The following is an 18,717-nucleotide window of genomic DNA, read 5'->3' on the forward strand; positions in this document are numbered from 1 at the left end:
ATTAGTTGAAATAGTAAGAGTTTTGACTTCTTAAAGATGAGGTTATGATTATGGATTCAATCTATGTCTTATGTATATGGTGAAAATTAGTTGGAATAAGAATCCATCTTACCTCACATGTTCTCAACAAAAATTAATCACTCTTAATGTCGATAGAAACTTTTATTTTAAAAAACGTTGACAGAAACTTCGTACTAATCATGGTAAAAAAGTCACAATTATATATGATGATAAGTAAAATAATTACCGCAAGTAATTTTGAATGAAAATTATTACGAGTATTAAGAAACTCAAAATAATTTATATTTAGGAAAGACAATCAACAAAAGGAAAGAAAATTAACAAATTAATTATAGAAATTAAAAAAACAATTAATGAATTAAATCCAAGAAATAAACAGTGGCATCTTCATCCAAATCCAATTATCCACTTCTCCCAAAACAGAAAAATCTTCACCAATTCCTTGCCTTCCAATTCCATTCATTTCCCTCAATTTTCTCCCAGAAATGATCCCCACCGCCGGTGTTCTCAGGAAGAGACAGCGCACCACTACCACCACCCGCCTTTCCTCCACCGCCGCAATTGCCAACTCCTCATTCTTCGACATAACTCATAACCGCCACCGTTGTTCTCCTACCACCGGCGACGTCTCCTCTCTCTTATTTAACGATGCATCCACCGCAGACGTCGTCCTTCGCCTCTTCACCGACGTCATTTCCTCGCCGGAATCTCCCTCATCTGTCACCGTCGATTCAGCGCCAATCTCCGATCTCCATGTTTATCTCCACTCAGACATCCTCCGCCGGTCCAAATACTTCTCCGCACTCTTATCCGATCGATGGATCGGCAATGTCCATCCTCAACCACCGTCGCCAAATCAATCCTCCGATCACGAACTCTTCCGTCTCAATCTCGGTGTTCCACCTTCTCCAGGCTCGATCCAGAATCATCTCACGGTTCTTGAACTCCTTTACACAAACGATTTCCCAAACGCGGTTGAAAATGCATCAACTGCACTCGATCTGCTTCCGGTGGCGCTGGAATTGCTCTTCGAAGACTGTGTTCGGTGGTGCGTGAATTACCTTGAAGCCGTACCGTGGACGGAGGAAGAAGAAAACAGAGTCGTAAACCTAATTCCATTCTTAAGCGAGGAAGAATCAAAGGAACTCGTAGCTAGGGTTTCACCTGTAGGAGAAGACGCGAGCGAGGAAATGCTGCAAGGTTTAATTTCATCGGCGATGAACAATTACGGTAACACAGCGTTCGTGAAAGCATTCGTAGGGAAAATACTGAGAGATGTATCTTCAAGGGAAACGGCGAAGAGAGTTTTGGAGAAAGCGTTTAGGAAGAGTTTGAAAACTGTGAAGCAATCATTGGAGGATTATTCGAGTCCTGTTTTCAGAGGTGATCATAATGAAACGGAAGCTATTCAGAGATTGAATCTTCATAAGGCTTCTACTATTGGGAAACAACTTTTGTGGCTTGTGGAGAGGATGATTGAGCTCAGGGTAGCTGATGCCGCGGTTCGTGAATGGAGTGAACAAGAAGCTTTCACTGGTGATTTGAAGAGGGCGTTTCGTGATGATGCTTGGAGGAATATTGTTCCTGGTCTTCCTGCTGTTATTCTTCGTTGTACTTCTAAGCTTGCTCATGCTGTTTGTGCCGGCACCATTTTGGCTTCTACTCAGGTACTTCTTCTAAGCTTGCCTTTTTGTTTTTCTATTGCATGTTAGTATATGTGAAGCACAAACACGGACACAGGATAGGTATTGACACACTTTGTGAAAATGGAAATGATCAAATGTAAAACGTTGAATGTTGTCAAATACCAAAATATGCCACATATGTTCAATCTGAAGTGACGGTGTTAATTACTATCTAGTGTGTGTCTTTGCACGGAAAATGCGGATGTGAAATGCTTGTTCAAGAAACTTCGAGAAAATGGGAATGGTGCAATATAACAATATGTGATGTCGTATCGTTTGTGTCAAATACCAGACACGTGTTCAATATGAAGTGTCGTCTATGCATGGAAAATGTGAAATGCTAGTTCAAGAAATATTTTGATAAGCTTCTCATTTAAGTTATATTTAAGTGGCAATAAACGTATCAGGAATTTTGCGTAGGCTAAGAACATGATAGATATTATAGTTGAGAAGCTTTTGTATGGCGTATGCTTGAAGCTAATTGCTTCTAGGTCATAAAACCTGCAATGAGGGTTTAGTTTAGCAGCTCTAAATTCCTGATTGCAATGTGGTAGAAGTTTATTAGTTTGAATTGTTCAGAAATAGTTAATTATTCACTTCCTAGTCCTCTTGGTTTGAAACTTCAAAAGTTACTTTGATCTGACTGATGCAAATTTGAAGTCTTTTGTCATTTTTCCCAATATTTGATTAAGAGACCATCGATGCGTCACGATATTCAATTGTGATTATGTGAGACCATATTTTAGAAATTGTCTTCGAATCGAACAGTTTAATCTTATATTTCTATTATGAATCTTTTGCTTGACTATATTACTTAAATAGAAAATTAATGCAATACAGACAAATATTGATTTTTTTTAGGTGTAGTGGCGTGATATAGTAGGTACAGGGGTTGCCATGACCACCCCAAACTCCCGTTTCCCCCCTTCTTAATAGGGATATATATGTTGGCATTCATATTTTCTATAGAGTAGTGTTATATTGACAACAAATTAGTGACAACTTAATGGACAATGTAGGTCCAAAGTAATAAAATATGATTATTTCTCTTTCTTTTAATTTTTTTGAGTTACCATTTTATTTGAATATAGAAAATAAAAGAATTCCCAACTTCTCTCTCCTCTTCGTGTTGTGTTAAGCAACCAGTCACAGGGACCATGTTGCCAACTCTCTTTTTCACTTCTAAATAGTAACTCGAATCAAAATTTCCAGCAAGCTAAATGCCCAATCAATTTTTGCACAAATAGTATCAATCACCACCCTGTGCTTCTTTCTGGAGTTGTACAATGTTGAATGAATATTCGTAGTCATCGACCGTTGTTGCTGAACAGATTTTCATAATCACGGCGTTGTCAGCTACAGATTTGGATTGGATTGTGACGGTGGAGAAGTGGTGGTGGTGGTGTGCTTAGGCTAGGTGAAGAGTGAAAACGGTGGTGAGAGTTAAAGAAAGTTGATCTGATTTTTTTTCCCACCTTTTTGACTCTCACTCACCCATTGGATTCATCAAGTGGCTGAGATTAACAGATAAAACAACAGAGAGAAATTGCAGCAGTGGGCCCCACAGTACATAAGTTGGCGATAATGTTGTCTAGATTCTGGTGTCAAAATATCATTACTCTTTCTATATATACACAAATCAAATGTTATAGGCCCTATGCATGCATAGTAGATCAATGGACTAATAATGCTTTTGAGAATATGAAGAATCTTAAAATTCTTATTGTTCGTAATGCAACATTTTCAACAGGACCTAGTTGTTTACCGAATAGTTTGACAACTTGATTGGATGGGGTTCCCATCAAATTCCTTTCCACCTGAATAGTTTACCGAATAGTATACTATTGCATAATATTTATAGTGGCCCAGTGTTGGCAGTCGGATCCTTCGCCTTTCTCAAGTTGAATTCGGTGTTTCTAAAAGCTCACATACCCTTTTCTTTTGCAATCTGGTTTCTAGCCTGTACGTGGGTTTGCTGGATTGTGCACCTGGTGTGTGGATTTTTTCTCCGGATTGGGATTTGTGGTTTCTGTACGGTACCCTTTAGGGTTGTTTTTGTACTACGTATTGCCCATCTAGGCTAGTTGTTTTTTTGTTTCTACTAGGTAAAGCTTTATGTCCCCCCAGTCTTTTGTACTTTCTCCCCTTTTAATATACTTAGGGTGTCGCAGATCCATCTACGCCCCTTTTGCTTTAAAAAATATATATTTATAGTGGCCCAGTTGTTAAGCGCAGTGGTTAAGCGCGCCTTTCCAACTAAAATGGCCCGGGATCAAACCTGTTTTACAACATTATTTTTATTACTATTTTAGCATTTCAATTGTATTTTTTAGTGTAAATAAACATAAGATTTTTTGGCAGATACGATTTTAACTGCAGTCATGATAACAAAAACACTTGAATCTTAACACTGTACCACACATAATTTTTAAAATATTTATTGAATTTATAATATGTTATAACTCTTTGGCCCCCTCCAAATATCCACTCAAGCTCGCCACTGCTTGGGTACCTTCCAAAATAGCCTATAGCCTGGTTGTTTTAACTTTCGAGAGATCTCAAATAAAGCAATAAAACTTCCTTTGATACAAGGTGTATCGCAAATCCCTTTTCTTTTTCCGCTTGCTTCTGCTGTAATCTAAGGCATACAAGTTTGTTACTTACCTAATTTTGATGTTTTCTTTCATTTGATAATGATTCTTAATCATGTTAGTTGCATGCCTTTCCAGAGTTTATTGTTAAATTTTCAAATATAACGATTTTCTGATTTGTTATGATTTTTTCCAACCATATAATTTATTTTGTTTGTTTCATTTTAATATTTGCATGTTTAGACAATGTTGACGTGCTTAGACAAACTTTTCTCTACTCAATTCAGGTGAGAAGGAAGCTCGTAGAAGATTGGCTTCCTGTTTTGGTTGTATGCAAAGACAATGTTTCACCTGCCAGCAACAAATCATTATATCTAGAGCTGGAAGAAACATTTTTGCGAATAATCTCCACATTGCCCATGTCAGATGCTCAAGAATTGTTGCCGCAGTGCCTTAGCTTTTCGACCCGAAATGTTGAAGATTGCCCTCACTTGGTAACAGCGTTCAACACCTGGTTCCGACGTGCAGCCCATCCCTTCAAACTAGATTCTTTCTGTGATCAATCAGATACCTGATCTGGATTTTTGTTGGCTGGCTTGTCAAATATTGTGCAAATGTATATACTTTGTTCAGAAAGTTTTAAGTTTAACTTAACATTGTACAGATAACTGTCTTCTAGGAAGAATGACAACCAAGATACTTAGACCCTGTCCTATGGTTGGCGGTTGTCGGTGTGGCTAGTAACTTGTTTGAAATGCAATATTTTAGTTGCATGTATTTCTGAGTTGTTGAAATGGTGCTTATCAAGTTTTAGGTCAAAGTGAAAATACAAGCATTGGTTCTCTTGTGGATAAATCCATTTCTATCAACTTAAACTTTTTGACATTTTATGACTAGTTCATTCCACCGGAAAAGTTTCAAATTTATGAAGTTCATAATGTGAAGAGAAGGTTGCTCACTATACGTATTTTTTTATGAAAAAATTATCACACTATCCAAACAAATATAATATGAAAGGCAATGGAGGTAATGTAATAGCGGTGTTTTACTATAAAAGGTTTTGAACATTTCAACCGGAAGCTCTATCAGGCATCCATTAAATTAAATGTTGATGGTAGCTCATTTGATAATTCAAGACGCTCAAGTTTTGAAGGTTCAAATTCTTATAACTTTTGATAATCGTAGTTGTAGGTGATAGCATGCCACCCCACCCCCAAATGTAGTGAAAGTGAAAAAGAACCCTATTTTTTACACAATCCTTTATTCTTCTATAACCATATAGTATATCCCAACACTTTACATGGATGATAAAATATATTTTCCATTATCTTAACGTGTAAAGGTATGTGTGAGAGTGTAAAAAGTAAAGGATGATGTAACAATTGATACATTTTTCTTTTAGGAAAGCCACAGTAACCGAAACAAATCATTTTGGGACCTCTCCCTTTATAAATATGGATTAATTATGATCACAAGTAAGATCAAAATTAAACTAATTTTCTAGTTTCAACCATAAATGGGGTGTATATATGTACTTGTTGAAAGAGAAAAAGATAAAAAGTACAAGAGGCATATGGCGAAAACCGTGTGTAATAGAGCATCACGGACATTCCATTATATAATATTAAAAACATTAATTACAAAGGAATATTACTGTTGAATATGCTATCCTAAGAATACTCTAGAATATATTTACAATAATATTAAATATCAACACTTCCCCTCAAGCTGGAGCATATAAGTCAAATGTACCAAGCTTGCCACATATGTAGTTGATTCTAGGACCTCGCAGTGATTTTGTAAAGACATCTGCCAATTGATCATTAGAATTGACAAAGCTTGTGACAATGTCGCCTGTTTCGATCTTCTCTCTGACAAAATGACACTTTATCTCAATATGTTTGGTCCTCTCATGGAAAACTGGGTTTGAGGCAATGTGCAGTGATTATCACATATCAATGTCATTGGTCTAGCATTTTCAAATTGAAGTGGGTAATTGCTTCAACCAAATCAGCTCACACGTTACTAGTGCCATGACTCTATATTCAGCCTCATCGCTTGATCTTACTACTACATTTTGTTTCTTACTCTTCCAAGATATCACGTTTCCTCCAACAAATACACAATACCCAGAAGTGGATCGTCTATCAATGGGTGAACCTGCCCAATCAGCATCCGAGTAAAAATGAGACCTTTTTCTAGTGCAACTTTGATGTATTTCAGAATTCATATTACAGCATCCATGTGTTCTTTGCAAATGAAATGTCTGGATGAGTGACTGTGAGATAATTCAGTTTTCCAACCAATATCCTATATCTCCCTGAATCTGATAAAGGCTCCCCCTGATTAGGTAGAAGCTTGACATTTGGATCCATAGGAGTATCAACAGGCTTTGCATTCAATAAACCTGTTTCTTCAAGAATATCCATAGCATATTTTTGTTGTGAAATCACAATACCATCCTTAGATTGAGCTACCTCAATGCCCAAAAAATAACGGGGTTTACCAAGATCTTTAGTCTGAAACTGATTTGAGAGGTATTGTTTTAGCTGAAGTATTCCCTGCTGATCACTATAGTTATGACATTATCATCTACATAAACTATCAAATAAATGCACCCTTGAACAGAGTGACGATAAAAGACAGAGTGGTCAACTTCACTGCGAGTCAAGCCAAATTGTTGGACTACAGTACTGAACCGGCCAAACCAAGCTCGAGGAGACTGTTTAAGACCATAAAGGAACCTGTGTAACTTACAAACCATATTAGATGACTCCCCCTGAGCAACAAACCCAGGTGGTTGCTCCATATACACTCCTCTTCAAGATCGCCATGTAAAAAAGTATTTTTAATGTCAAGCTGATGGAGATGTCAATGCTGAATGGCTGCAATGGAGAGAAAAAGTCGAACAGATGTCATTTTAGCTACAGGCGAAAAAGTATCACTATAATCCAACTCATAGTGGATCAAACATCTTTTTGTTTGAGAAAATCCACAGAATTGAGTTTTTTATATAACCTTTTTTTTTTTTGTCAACAAATCTAAAGTCATTCATTCAAGAAAGGCTGGAATGTCACAAATAATACACCAAGTGCAGACAACTACTCACCGGTGGGATAAAGTACAAGATTGTTTTTGAACAAGGGGATAAAGTACAAGATTAACGCAAATTCAAATTCAAATAATTACAACCATAAAGCTCTCGAATTACTTATAAATCTACCCGATCTTGATTATCTTATTTTTTTGGTCAAGTAGTCTAATGGCTAAAAACCCGATCCTGATTATCTATGCTAGCTGAAAATAAAATAGATGCCACACAGGGACACCACGCACAATAGAAACAAGACTAACAACACACTACAATCAAGAACCAAACTACAAAAAACAGGACAACGAGGAACACACAATAGAACTCATGACAAATCAAACAACGAAAATAGGGACTAATAGAACTCATACAGATTAAACAACTAAAAACACCACAATAAATAGACAAAGAAACTAAACCAACATACTAAAAACACCAAAACATTAGTGGTGGTAGTTCTGTTCCGATGGAGAGCAGTAACCTGCAAGAGGAAGGGAGGGTGGTCGAGAAAGGGAGATCCAACACATAGTGGTGGTGCTGTTTAGCGGTGATTAATCTATGTCAAAGAGCCTATTCAGACTTAAAAATACAACAATACAACGTGAGTCCGCCTCTCTTAACTGGGCTTTCTTTGTAAGCCAGAGTTAGGGATTGAACTCCTAACAACACTTGCATAAGTCGTATGAGACCCTTACCACCCAAACCAACTATATGTGATTGTTGGTTTAGAAACTGCGAAAATCATTTTGGGAAACCAATTTCATCCTGTTTTATTAAAGATGGATAGTTACGATCATAGTGAAAATCAAGACTAAACCCCCTTAAATCATGCTATTACCACCTTAATAAATGGGGAAAATAATAAAAAACTTCTTCATGCTTCACTCAACATTATAACTGGTATATAATGGTACAAAAAATAAACTATATTACATACAGCAAACAAGCCAAAATTATATTTATATATATCCTTTGCACTCAATGGACAAGACATTAAACATGTTGTCTTTGGACCAAGATGGAGATGGACAAAACTATGGTTAGTTGTCTTTGGATCAAGAGGGAGATAGACAAAAGAAGGAGAACTTGAGTAAATATTAGAACATTCGTCTTCTGAATTGGCCGGTGGCACCTTGATATGATTTAACGAGTATGCCGACTCCAATGCCTATTCCAAGACAAACACTAAGTCCAATACCAACACCAACCCTAACACCGGCGTTAAACCATGAAAGTTCTCCATCTTCACCATCAGCGTATGTTGTTCTCGTGTATAGGCTGTGATAGTCCTCATCTTCGTGTTTGTCGTACAGGTAGTCTGGGGCCTGCAGCATTAGCATATAAATTATTAAGAACGGTTATCTATAATTTGTTGGGAAAATACATCTTCAAGTCCAATTGGTTTGGTTATAAATTTTCTACATCTTGTCAAGGGAACTGATATCAAATTTTCAACACTCGGGTGGCAAGTGATGTTAATTTGCAGCCTGCATGTGCTCAAGAGGTGGGACAGCTATTTCTCAAACACAATACAGAATTGTGCAAAAAAAGTTAAGGAAAAAATGAAAACGAAACCTCAGAAAAGAGAAAGGTAATTTGCAAGTTATATTATAGTTTTATTACTTCCTCCAGTCTCATATATAAGCAATTTTCACTTTTTAGGTTCATTCAATTATTAATGTATCTGGTCCATATTATGAATCCGATACATTAATTATTCAACGAACCTAAAAAATGACAATTTGCTTATATATAAGACCGGAGGGATTATTTTCCATCTCCTACTATGATGCGACTTCGGTCAGATACAAATGGTTATATTTGTTAAACATCTCATGTTTCAAATGACTCAATGAAATTGCATTGAGCCAGTTAAAACTTAAATCAAAGCCACACGGTGTTGTCAATCGCATATCACAGAAAATAATATTTTGATCAAATTCCCCTGAACTACAATGCTACAGTGCCGCTATTTAACAACACTTTGTACTGAATAGTGTAGCGCAGAACAATAGCGATTTATTCAAATTCTGCAATGTCATTAGTGCTATAGTGCTGTTATTTGACAGCACTGAGTCAAACATGGCAAAAAACAGGCATTAGGCTGACAAACTGACATCTAAATAGGAGAATTTAAGAAGCACGCGAAAAAAAGTAATTCGACGAGCACTAATAATTACCTGTAAAGCAAGCGCAGTAGGATCTTTCCCATTTTCATTTGCTTCATCCTCTGGAATTGCATTCAACGCCCCCTTCCTTGTATGTCTTTTTTGAGAACTAAGATGCAGGGTCTTTGTTAAAATGATTGGAGTACAGGAGAACGACCCCGCAATGTAGACCTCAACTGTTGGAAGAGTAGTCTCCGGCAACAGCAATTGCTTCTCCTTAAAGAACTTGGTGCCTGGAATTATGTTTGACTCACACTTCATGCTCCAACTTTGTCCATTAGAATTTGATTCTCTAACAATACCATTGCTGTTACATAATTCTAAACCACCAAAAAGAAGCAGATTATCTTTATCAAACACCTCAAACTTCACACTACCACTCATCCTTATGCTATCAGTGCTTACAAATGTAACTTCTTCCGATTTTCGATCTACCCTATCCCTTTTGAGAAGGGTTGATATTCCATCAGAATATATACTACTACGTACGCCATTAACTTCAAGAAGGGTATCAGGATTCAACGGAACATGATTAAGTGTGAGTACCTCAGGAGCGGAATTATCAAGCTCACACTTGCTAACTCTTACATAAAATACCCTTATGTCTAACCAAGGTAATGAACCCTTCATGGAGGGTTGATAAGAGTGTGTGTGCCTAGCAATAGAGTATCCATTTTCAGTTGGTCCATTTCCATTAACCTTATAAGAATTCTCCATCGCGAGACAGTTCGATTTTCTTCCTCATGCAAATTCCTTCATTTCAATTGAACCAATATAACTTGTTCCAACACTAATCCACTGCAGGAACAAAATTAATCAATTCAGCTCAACTTACAGAAGAAAAATTGAACATGTAGAGAACTTAACTAAGCAACCATCAAAAAGTGGAAGGGTATTAAATTAAATCTAACATAAAAGATAATAATCTTCCCAAACATAAGAGCTCAAATAGATATGTGAATGAAACAAAGTAAAAATTAAGAAACTAAGTAAAGCTCACAGCTACAATGAAACAAGCCAAGTTCTACTCAAAACAATATACTTTTTGAGATAGAAACAAACCCTTACTCAATCAAATTGAAAAATAAATAAAATTACAAACAAGGAACAGGATTCAATAAACCAAAATAAAATTCAAGATGAATTTGTAAGCCAATTAAATATAGAATTTAAGAAGAAGAAAAAAAAAATTAAGTTATGAGTGAAAATGAAACAGTTACCAGACCTGAAAAACAGACAAAAAGAGGATAAGAAGGAAGAGAAGAAGATGAATCTAGAAACTCCTCCAACATAACATCATCTATTCGGTGGATAAATCTGCAGAAACCCTTTTCTCTCTATAATCCAATATATATACTACCAAATTTTTTTTCTTTCAAAAATCACATCAATTTATCAAAGAAAAACTGAGAAAAGAGAAATTGAAATTTGCAAAGCAAATGAATCTGCTTTCAATTCAATAGATTTAAGACAAAAACAGCCGGCGAAACACGACACACACACAACACAAACGTAATATAGGAACACGACAAAAACCGTCACTAACCGATTAATGAATGAAAAATTCAACTCAACAACACAAAATTAAAAACACATTATTTAAAAGCAAACCGCACTCACCACAAAATATCTCGTGGCTTTAACTTTTACCCCAAAATTAAAAATCAAATTTTGATAATTATTATTATGTGGTAATAATAATAAATCAAATAAAATAAAGCTTTTTGACTCACACCCAGAATCTATTGAAGCTTAGAGAACAAACACAAGTCCTCAAAATCAAATCTTGCAATGAAAAGAGAATAATGATCTTTAATGGGTTGTTGTTGATTTTGAAACAATGTGTTGAGGTGTATAGAAGATGTGGATATTGTTTGATTTATGGGTTATGTGGGTCCCTTTTTGTATATGATATTCTTGAGATCTTATCCACGAGAGAAAAAAAAAAGAGGAAGATTATTATTAATTGATTTAGATGAAGAAGAGAGAGTGTGAAATTGTTAAATAGAAAACTGAAAAGGATGTGCTGTGTTTTAAGGTTAGCAGGTTTTCTCCTTTCGGTAAGGAGATCGATTACTTGCAAGGTTGGCATTCAAACCAAAAGCTGTGCTATATGTGTGACTTATTATTAATCATATTATTCATATGTGATTTTATTTTTAGGCTTAAATATCACATTGATATCACATTGATGTTGTAGGTTCCCGTTTTTTTGGTTTTATTCTTTTATGTTTTTTTTTTAAACCGTCTCTGCATGTTCAATTCCTTTTGGTTTTTGTCCCTTCCCCTCAAAAATACTGATGTGGCATGCTGACGTGGCAAATGAAGAATCAAAACCAAAAAAAAAATTAATGAATGACAAAACAAAAAAACCAAAATCCCTAAAATAATTTTTTTTTTTTTAAAAAACAATTTTTTAACATTTTTTACTTTTAAAAAAACAAATTTTTTTCAAATAGAAAACAAAATTTAAAAAATATATATAAGAGTGCTAAAATTTAAAATTCATAAGCCTATAGTATAAAAACTTGTTCACAGTGTGCTAAAATTAATTTAGGACATGCTAAAAAATCTGGCTATAATGACAGTGTGCTTAAAATTGCAAATCAACTTAGGCCCCGTTTGAATTAGCTTATTTTTGAGTTTATACAAACAGCTTATGCAATTTTTATGTATTACTCCCTCCGTTTCAAATTACTTGACATTTTAGAAAAAAAAATATAATATTAAGAAAGTTTATTTTTGCACCTTATTTTTCTATTATACATTTATTTTAATTCACCAATAGGGAATATTATAAGTTTGTCAATGTAGTTTATGATAAAATAGCTTATACAATACAGTTTTCACTAGTGTGAACTTATAAAATAGCATAAAATCTAATTTATATTGTATAAGCTGTTTGAATAAGCTCAAAAATAAGCTAATTCAAACGGAGCCTTAATATTGCACAAACTAATAATAGGTGACCATTAAGGTACTAAAAAGTTGTTAATAATATAACTTGCCTTACATAAAAAAAATTGTTTTTTATTTATTTTTAAAATTAAAAAACGTTAAAGTAAAAACAATTTATTTTTATTTTTAGGGATTTTAAACTTTATGTTTGGGTTGTTTCAAAAAAAAAAACTTTATTTTTGGGTTTTGGTCCTTCAATAATAACTTTTTTTTTTATTTTGGTCCTTCATTTGCCACGTCAGTATGCCACATGTCATGTCGTTAGCCACATCAACATTTTTTAGAGGGGAGGGACGAAAACCAAAAGGAATTGGACATGCAGGGACTGTTTTAAAAAAAAAAAATACAGGGACTAAAACAAAAAAAACCGGGAACATACATAGACTAATGTGATATTTAAGCCTTATTTTTATCTTTTTCGCTACCAATTTAATCTGGTTCGGGAGTAAATTTTTGCATCAAGTGATTTCAACATCCTTCAGATCGCAGTTGCGGGGTTCGAATCGTACTTCTCCTGTAAATTTTAACGTCAATCACCATTAAACCAACTACCGATTAGTTGTCATATGTGATTTTAATTAATTACTAATAACTAACTAATTAATTAAATCTGTTCTGGACTGGGCCAAGAGCTGGCCCAATCACTTATGCCCGACATTTGGGGCATGGCCCAATAAGGGGATACTTCCCCGACACGTCAGCCAATGACGTGTCCTGCTCGACATAACAGATTAGCTCCACGCTAATCACGTGCTCGGCTATCCGTGCACGACGACTCATTCAGCCTTAGCTTAACAGCTAAGCAGCACGTTTAACACGTGCTCCATTGACCAACCATATCCGTCACGGAGTCATCCATTACCCGCCAATAGCGGAACGACTCCAAACCAGGATAGAGGCAAATAACTGCCTTCCCCTACGATACAGGGGCTATCCTGGCAGTTGGGCCTATTGGGCCGGTTATCCAGGCCCAATAGACCAACCTTTGGCCCAGCGCTGGGGGCACTATATAAGCTCTCCTATACAGGAGAGCCAGGTATTTTAAACCATTCTACACTTTCTTTCTCTATCTTCTTTGTATCTCTGGTCCTTTTTGCTGACTTAGGCATCGGAGCACCTGCAGGTACAAACCCCCCCTTCGGTGTGGAAGCTTGCTCAACGGACCGGCCTCAACCTTTCTGATCATCAGGTTAGATCAATATGTAACCAATAAACCAATTAATTAAAGATGACTTGTGCCAAAAAATAATTAAAGATGACAAACTTTGTGATCCATGTGAAGTTCTCGATTGTTCGATTTAAATTGTTTCACTGTATGAAATTAATTATGTAATTTGGACCGTTTGATTTCTAATTAACCGTTGAAATTAATCACCGCTTTAAATTGTGTTAAATTACAAAAATTAACTTATAAAAATAGTTTGTGCAAATAAATAAATATTTATGTTAATTCATAAGTTTTTATTAACAAAAATTATATCTTTATAAATTATTTTCTCATAAACTACCTTAAAAAAATAATGATAATGCATAAATACTTATTTATTTGTATAAGGTATTTCGCATAACCTCAAAAATAAGTTAATCCAAATGGTAGTTAAAAAAAAAAGTTAATCCAAACGAATCCTAAGTTTTACGGTAAATAAAAGTTTTAATTAAAATAATTTAAATCCAAAAAAATTGTGTATATACATTTTTCAAAACAAAAATATAGATTTAATTTTGGAGATTTACTTTTGTCACCCTACCGATTACTTTGGCGCCATACGCCTTTCCCATTTTCCCCTTCCGCTACTTTAAGTAGCGGATGTTACAAATTTTTTTTGTTTTTTAATAAATGTCATCTGCTACTTAAGTAGCGGATGTTATAAAGATAAGATGTTTTTGGGGGTGTCCGCTACCTAAGTAGCGGACGAGATATTTTGATAAATTTATAGGGCGCGCGAGATATGGAGTAGGGTGACAAAAATAAATCTCTTAATTTTGGTATAAGGCTTAACTTCTTCCTCAATGGCCCATCTATTGTCGGGCTTACCGATTTCATTGAGTTTGAGCACTCCAAACTCGGTGCAATCCTCCACTATGTAACTTTCCACTCCCTTCAACATTTGAAGTAAATTAAATGACACCCTTTGGATTCAACTTTGAAAGTCCTCCCCTAAAGTAGTGAACTGTATTCAACTTAGAAGTTCTCTCCTAAAGTAGTGAAAGATGGAACAAGCTGCATTTTCACATCAATCCTCATGCAAGTTTTTACAAATCTTCAATGAGAATGAGCATGTCTGTGCTCAATCGCTCATTAACCCTGAACATTGCGCCTAAATAATAGGAGTACTCTACTTTCCAAAGAAAGTATCCATAATTCTACTAGATGTGTTATTTTGATCTACATAACAATCTTACGAACATCCTCATCAAATCAAAGAAATAGAGAATACAAACGTTAAACTAGAAGGTAGGTTCTCTCACATAAGGTATGACTATTGTATCTTTCAAAGAAAACTCTGAAAGACTAGAACCATCCAAATCAAGAAAATTGAGCAATCCACAACAGCAACGAACCTTGCCAATTCAACATTTGTAATCCAAGGTTATATCTCTTTGCTAAGGAATTTCACCTTCTTTGTATTTCAATTTTGCTCATCTCTTTGCTAAGTTAAAGAATAATAGAACCAGCCCCAGAACATGCCCTTGGTGGAGGAGTTTGGCTTTCCTCACTATACTATATACTATATGTACCCGATAATTAATGCTTATATGATTCCATAATAAATAGGAGGCTTTAGAATAAGCAAAGGTATATTATCTATTTTTAAAACTATGAAACAGGTATTATTGTTTGATTGTTTCAACTTTTTTAAATATTCAAAATCTAATATAATCTGAAATCTAACTGCAATGCAAAACTTTTGTTTTATGGGATTGCAGTGAAAAACTATTTTGAATAATATATAAGAAATAACTTTTGATTATTATGAGCATAGCATATGAAAAAAGGTATGTGTTGAAGCAGAAAAAAAAGGATAGGAAAGAATGACAAATAAGTTCCAAAATAAACATAAATTAGTAACTTCACAGAACAATATTTTCAAAAAATCACTAAGTTATCTTCTGTGAAAAAAAATGCTCTTTTAATCTAAAAACAGGCTCTGAAATTTACCAAATATATAAGGAAATATCTATAATTTTCATTATTAGTCAATGCCCATTTTATACTATTTGACATCAAATAACATAACAAAACACAATGCGATACAATGTACTAGGTTGTCTTTCTACAATCATGTCAAATTGTAATATTATTTTATGAATACCTGATAGTTCCTATAATTCAAAAGACTGGGAGGTGAATGCTGATTCATCAAATTTGAGAATAATGTAATGCCTTATATCTCAAGCTTCTGAAAATTGATGGAGGTTTACATTACTAAGAATAACAAAAGTTTATTGTAAATAGGCCAAGATTAAGATGATAACCAGCGTTAACTCTAATACAACCCAACAAGGATTGAAATGATTGAATTCTTTAGTCTTTGTCACCGGGGAACTGCAAAGTCTAGGACACACCAACGAAAGATATGGATTACAATCAGCAAGAGGAAGTAAAATCTGGGCGAATTGCGTATAAAAACTTAAAAGTTAATCTTTTCATTAATTATAAACACCAATGAGGAACTTAAGATTAAGTTAATCTATCTAACCATAGAATTAACTTGTTAGAGCTTAGATATACTCGGGATCTGAAAAAATTGAGTGTGATGATCAGCACGCTGGTCATATTTTCAAGCAAATAAGGAAATTGAATAATACAAGTCTGCAGTTGGCACACAATACAGTGACCAAAATTTCAATTGTGAAGTTATTTTCTCATCCTACAGTGAGACAAACAAGGAAAAACAGTTTTTCATATTTTCTCTTTTTCATTCCTCTCATTCATCTTGAATGGATCCACCAGGCCTGTCACAATGTTTTTTCAAGTCCTATACAACAAAGTAAAAGAAGATATCAGGATGGAGGAATAACCTAGACTATTGACAACGTACATTTTATAACGAGTAACGTCAATAAATAATTGGAATGTAGGCTATTGAGAATGACAAGATTCCACTCTTTATTCCTAAGTGTCCCATATAGGTTTTTAATTAATGTAAAATACAATTTCGTTCTCTAAGTAGCAACTTGTGTAGTTTTGGTGTTTGAAAGTGCACATTTATACAAGTTGGTCCTTGAAGTGACGAATAATCCTTTCATCAATTTGTATCAACTTTTCACTATTGGATATCAATTTGTACAGATATGAACTTCGAAACACCACAGCAACACAAACTATCACTTTCACATACTAGAATCAAATTATTTAATTATTTTAATTTTCATAACAAATACGGTAATCTGAAATTTTATTAGTATCAAACGCGCCCTGTAGGAATACCAATGAACCAGTGTCCCCATCCAACCATAACAGAGTTCCAAGATAGAATATATTTTGCAGAGGAAAAACTAATTAAAAATTATCAATACTAACCTAAACAATGGATTTCGACAATCATATCAATCAGATTTTCTCTTAGTTACCAGAACTGTGGCAAGTTTTCTAAGTTTTACCTCTATGTATTTTTAGAATCAGCAAAATATATTGGATAGATCTTCCATGAGTATAAGAAGTACTCACTAGAAGATAAAAAGTTACAACCTGCATAATATTGCAGGGAAGAGAAACTCAAGGCCATTTACAAAAAATACCAAAAGAATATAAACTAAGAACACCATTAGTTGAACAAACTAACTGCCTCCTCACTAACAAAAGGCACTGCCGCACTACACACAAGCACTGCTTCACCTAGAAGGAAAATTACTACCCCTAAACCAAAAAACCACTATAACCTTAGAAATACAACTGCAAACCAGAGACCAAACAAAAAGAAGAAATCACAGTCTTGAAAACTCCTCAAAAAGAGAATCGCAGTCAGGTCCAAACTAAAAACGAGTTCCAGCAATTAGCGTACAAAACATAAACGGGGTTCCCACACCCATTCATACAACAAACATGGCTCTATCTTGAGCCTATGTACACTCCATTTCCAAGACAATATTTTAATCTCTTCCACTATTTCTTTAAAGTCCTTCGTAACATTATTGAAAATCTTATGGTTTCTTAATCTCTTCCACTGTGTGTAAATTTCACACCAATCTTTAACTCATCATATATATTTAATTAACGAATTTCACACTCATCTGGTGCCTATTTCTTAAAATCAAAGATTAAGCATCTCTTCTCTAAACAACATCATCCAAAACAGATCAAAATAAAGTGAACCGGCCAGTCTAAAAAACACTTAGCTTACCCAACTTAATCATCGACAATAATTGCAAAACACAGAAAATGGATTATTATAGAAACAACTGCAATAATAATTCTTATCCTTGAAATTATATACTACACAGAAAATGGATTATTATACACATTTATTTTACTAACCAAACAGAATAATAATACATCGAAAAAAAATAACAGAAAAAATAACAATGTAATCACAATAATAAAAAAGAGATTAAACAAAAGCAGTACCTTGAGAAAGCATGCTCCAGCAAGTGGAATTGGATGCGATATTAGAAGTGAGTCTAGCATCAGCAATGGCAGTATGAAGTGGCATCAAAGATTCAACGCTTCCAACAACGGACAAAATCCTTCAAAACGAATACATTATACATTAATAACTCCATAAGCATAGCTGAAAATTTTGAAGCTGAAAAATGCGTTGTTTCTACCTTGAAACACGAGGAGGAGCAGCTTGCGAAGAGAATAGAAGCGGGATTGATTGTTTCTGAGCGAAGGTTCTAGAACGATTAGCGAAGGAACTGGAAGCTACTCTCACCGCTGATTTACAGAACGAAGAAGCCATCGCCGACGACGGTTACTGATTCCACAGTCAACTCCACCAGTACTAGCTTCAACCCTAAACTGAATTATCATTGGGCCGGCCCATACATATTTTCCACCGGCCCAAACCAAATATAACCATTTAAGCATTTTAGATAGCAGAATTTTTTTTTCTACCCCTACATTTATCTCTTTACCCCAACATATTTTAAAATATTCCAATTATACCCTTGTGTTAAAAGTGTGCTGGTATGTTAAAATTGTATCAAAAGTGTGCTGGTTAGAGCTGGGTATACGGACCAAGGTCCGCGGGCCAACCCGT

General features: G+C 34.8%; 3 protein-coding genes across 7 annotated transcripts; 1 reads left to right on the top strand and 2 right to left on the bottom strand.

Moving 5' to 3' along the window:
- Nucleotides 1-330: 330 nt before the first annotated feature.
- LOC123913154 (BTB/POZ domain-containing protein At3g05675-like) lies at nucleotides 331-5,145 on the top strand. Its single transcript, XM_045963761.1, has 2 exons — nucleotides 331-1,688; nucleotides 4,585-5,145. The coding sequence occupies exons 1-2, from the start codon at nucleotides 507-509 to the stop codon at nucleotides 4,870-4,872; spliced, it is 1,470 nt and encodes a 489-aa protein (XP_045819717.1). The 5' UTR covers nucleotides 331-506; the 3' UTR covers nucleotides 4,873-5,145.
- Nucleotides 5,146-8,247: 3,102 nt separating this feature from the next.
- On the bottom strand, nucleotides 8,248-11,735 carry LOC123913155 (uncharacterized protein At1g01500-like). Of its 3 annotated transcripts, none has more exons than XM_045963764.1 (3): nucleotides 11,177-11,735; nucleotides 9,569-10,354; nucleotides 8,248-8,713 (listed from the first exon to the last, which is right to left on the bottom strand). In XM_045963764.1, exons 2-3 carry the CDS (start codon nucleotides 10,271-10,273, stop codon nucleotides 8,486-8,488), a joined length of 933 nt encoding a protein of 310 aa, XP_045819720.1. In that variant the 5' UTR covers nucleotides 10,274-10,354; nucleotides 11,177-11,735; the 3' UTR covers nucleotides 8,248-8,485. The 3 variants fall into 3 exon arrangements, with proteins under 3 accessions (XP_045819720.1, XP_045819719.1, XP_045819718.1); XM_045963763.1 differs by having other exon boundaries at nucleotides 11,290-11,692; XM_045963762.1 differs by having other exon boundaries at nucleotides 10,782-11,690.
- Nucleotides 11,736-15,682: 3,947 nt separating this feature from the next.
- LOC123913156 (protein NONRESPONDING TO OXYLIPINS 2, mitochondrial) lies at nucleotides 15,683-18,520 on the bottom strand. 3 transcript variants are annotated; one of them, XR_006811581.1, is made up of 4 exons: nucleotides 18,284-18,520; nucleotides 18,084-18,202; nucleotides 15,992-16,070; nucleotides 15,683-15,915 (listed from the first exon to the last, which is right to left on the bottom strand). XR_006811581.1 is itself a non-coding variant. In XM_045963767.1 (3 exons), exons 1-3 carry the CDS (start codon nucleotides 18,415-18,417, stop codon nucleotides 16,051-16,053), a joined length of 273 nt encoding a protein of 90 aa, XP_045819723.1. In that variant the 5' UTR covers nucleotides 18,418-18,520; the 3' UTR covers nucleotides 15,683-16,050. The 3 variants fall into 3 exon arrangements, 2 of the variants coding, with proteins under 2 accessions (XP_045819723.1, XP_045819721.1); XM_045963767.1 differs by having other exon boundaries at nucleotides 15,683-16,070; XM_045963765.1 differs by lacking the exons at nucleotides 15,683-15,915; nucleotides 15,992-16,070 and adding an exon at nucleotides 16,429-16,494 and having other exon boundaries at nucleotides 18,284-18,517.
- Nucleotides 18,521-18,717: the final 197 nt, after the last annotated feature.

This window comes from Trifolium pratense, linkage group LG3 (assembly GCF_020283565.1).
Source record: "Trifolium pratense cultivar HEN17-A07 linkage group LG3, ARS_RC_1.1, whole genome shotgun sequence".
Taxonomy (NCBI): domain Eukaryota; kingdom Viridiplantae; phylum Streptophyta; class Magnoliopsida; order Fabales; family Fabaceae; genus Trifolium; species Trifolium pratense.

What these genes read in the sequence shown, in the direction of transcription:
- LOC123913154 (XM_045963761.1), top strand. Translation starts at nt 507, where the DNA reads ATGATCCCCACCGCCGGTGTTCTCAGGAAGAGACAGCGCACCACTACC. An exon ending in CCATTTTGGCTTCTACTCAG is followed by an intron (nt 1,689 to 4,584) that starts GTACTTCTTCTA and finishes TACTCAATTCAG; the next exon opens with GTGAGAAGGAAGCTCGTAGA.
- LOC123913155 (XM_045963764.1), bottom strand. Translation starts at nt 10,273, where the DNA reads ATGGAGAATTCTTATAAGGTTAATGGAAATGGACCAACTGAAAATGGA. An exon ending in CTACTGCGCTTGCTTTACAG is followed by an intron (nt 8,714 to 9,568) that starts GTAATTATTAGT and finishes CTAATGCTGCAG; the next exon opens with GCCCCAGACTACCTGTACGA.
- LOC123913156 (XM_045963767.1), bottom strand. Translation starts at nt 18,417, where the DNA reads ATGGCTTCTTCGTTCTGTAAATCAGCGGTGAGAGTAGCTTCCAGTTCC. An exon ending in GCTCCTCCTCGTGTTTCAAG is followed by an intron (nt 18,203 to 18,283) that starts GTAGAAACAACG and finishes TTCGTTTTGAAG; the next exon opens with GATTTTGTCCGTTGTTGGAA. An exon ending in CTGGAGCATGCTTTCTCAAG is followed by an intron (nt 16,071 to 18,083) that starts GTACTGCTTTTG and finishes GGTGTGTCCTAG; the next exon opens with ACTTTGCAGTTCCCCGGTGA.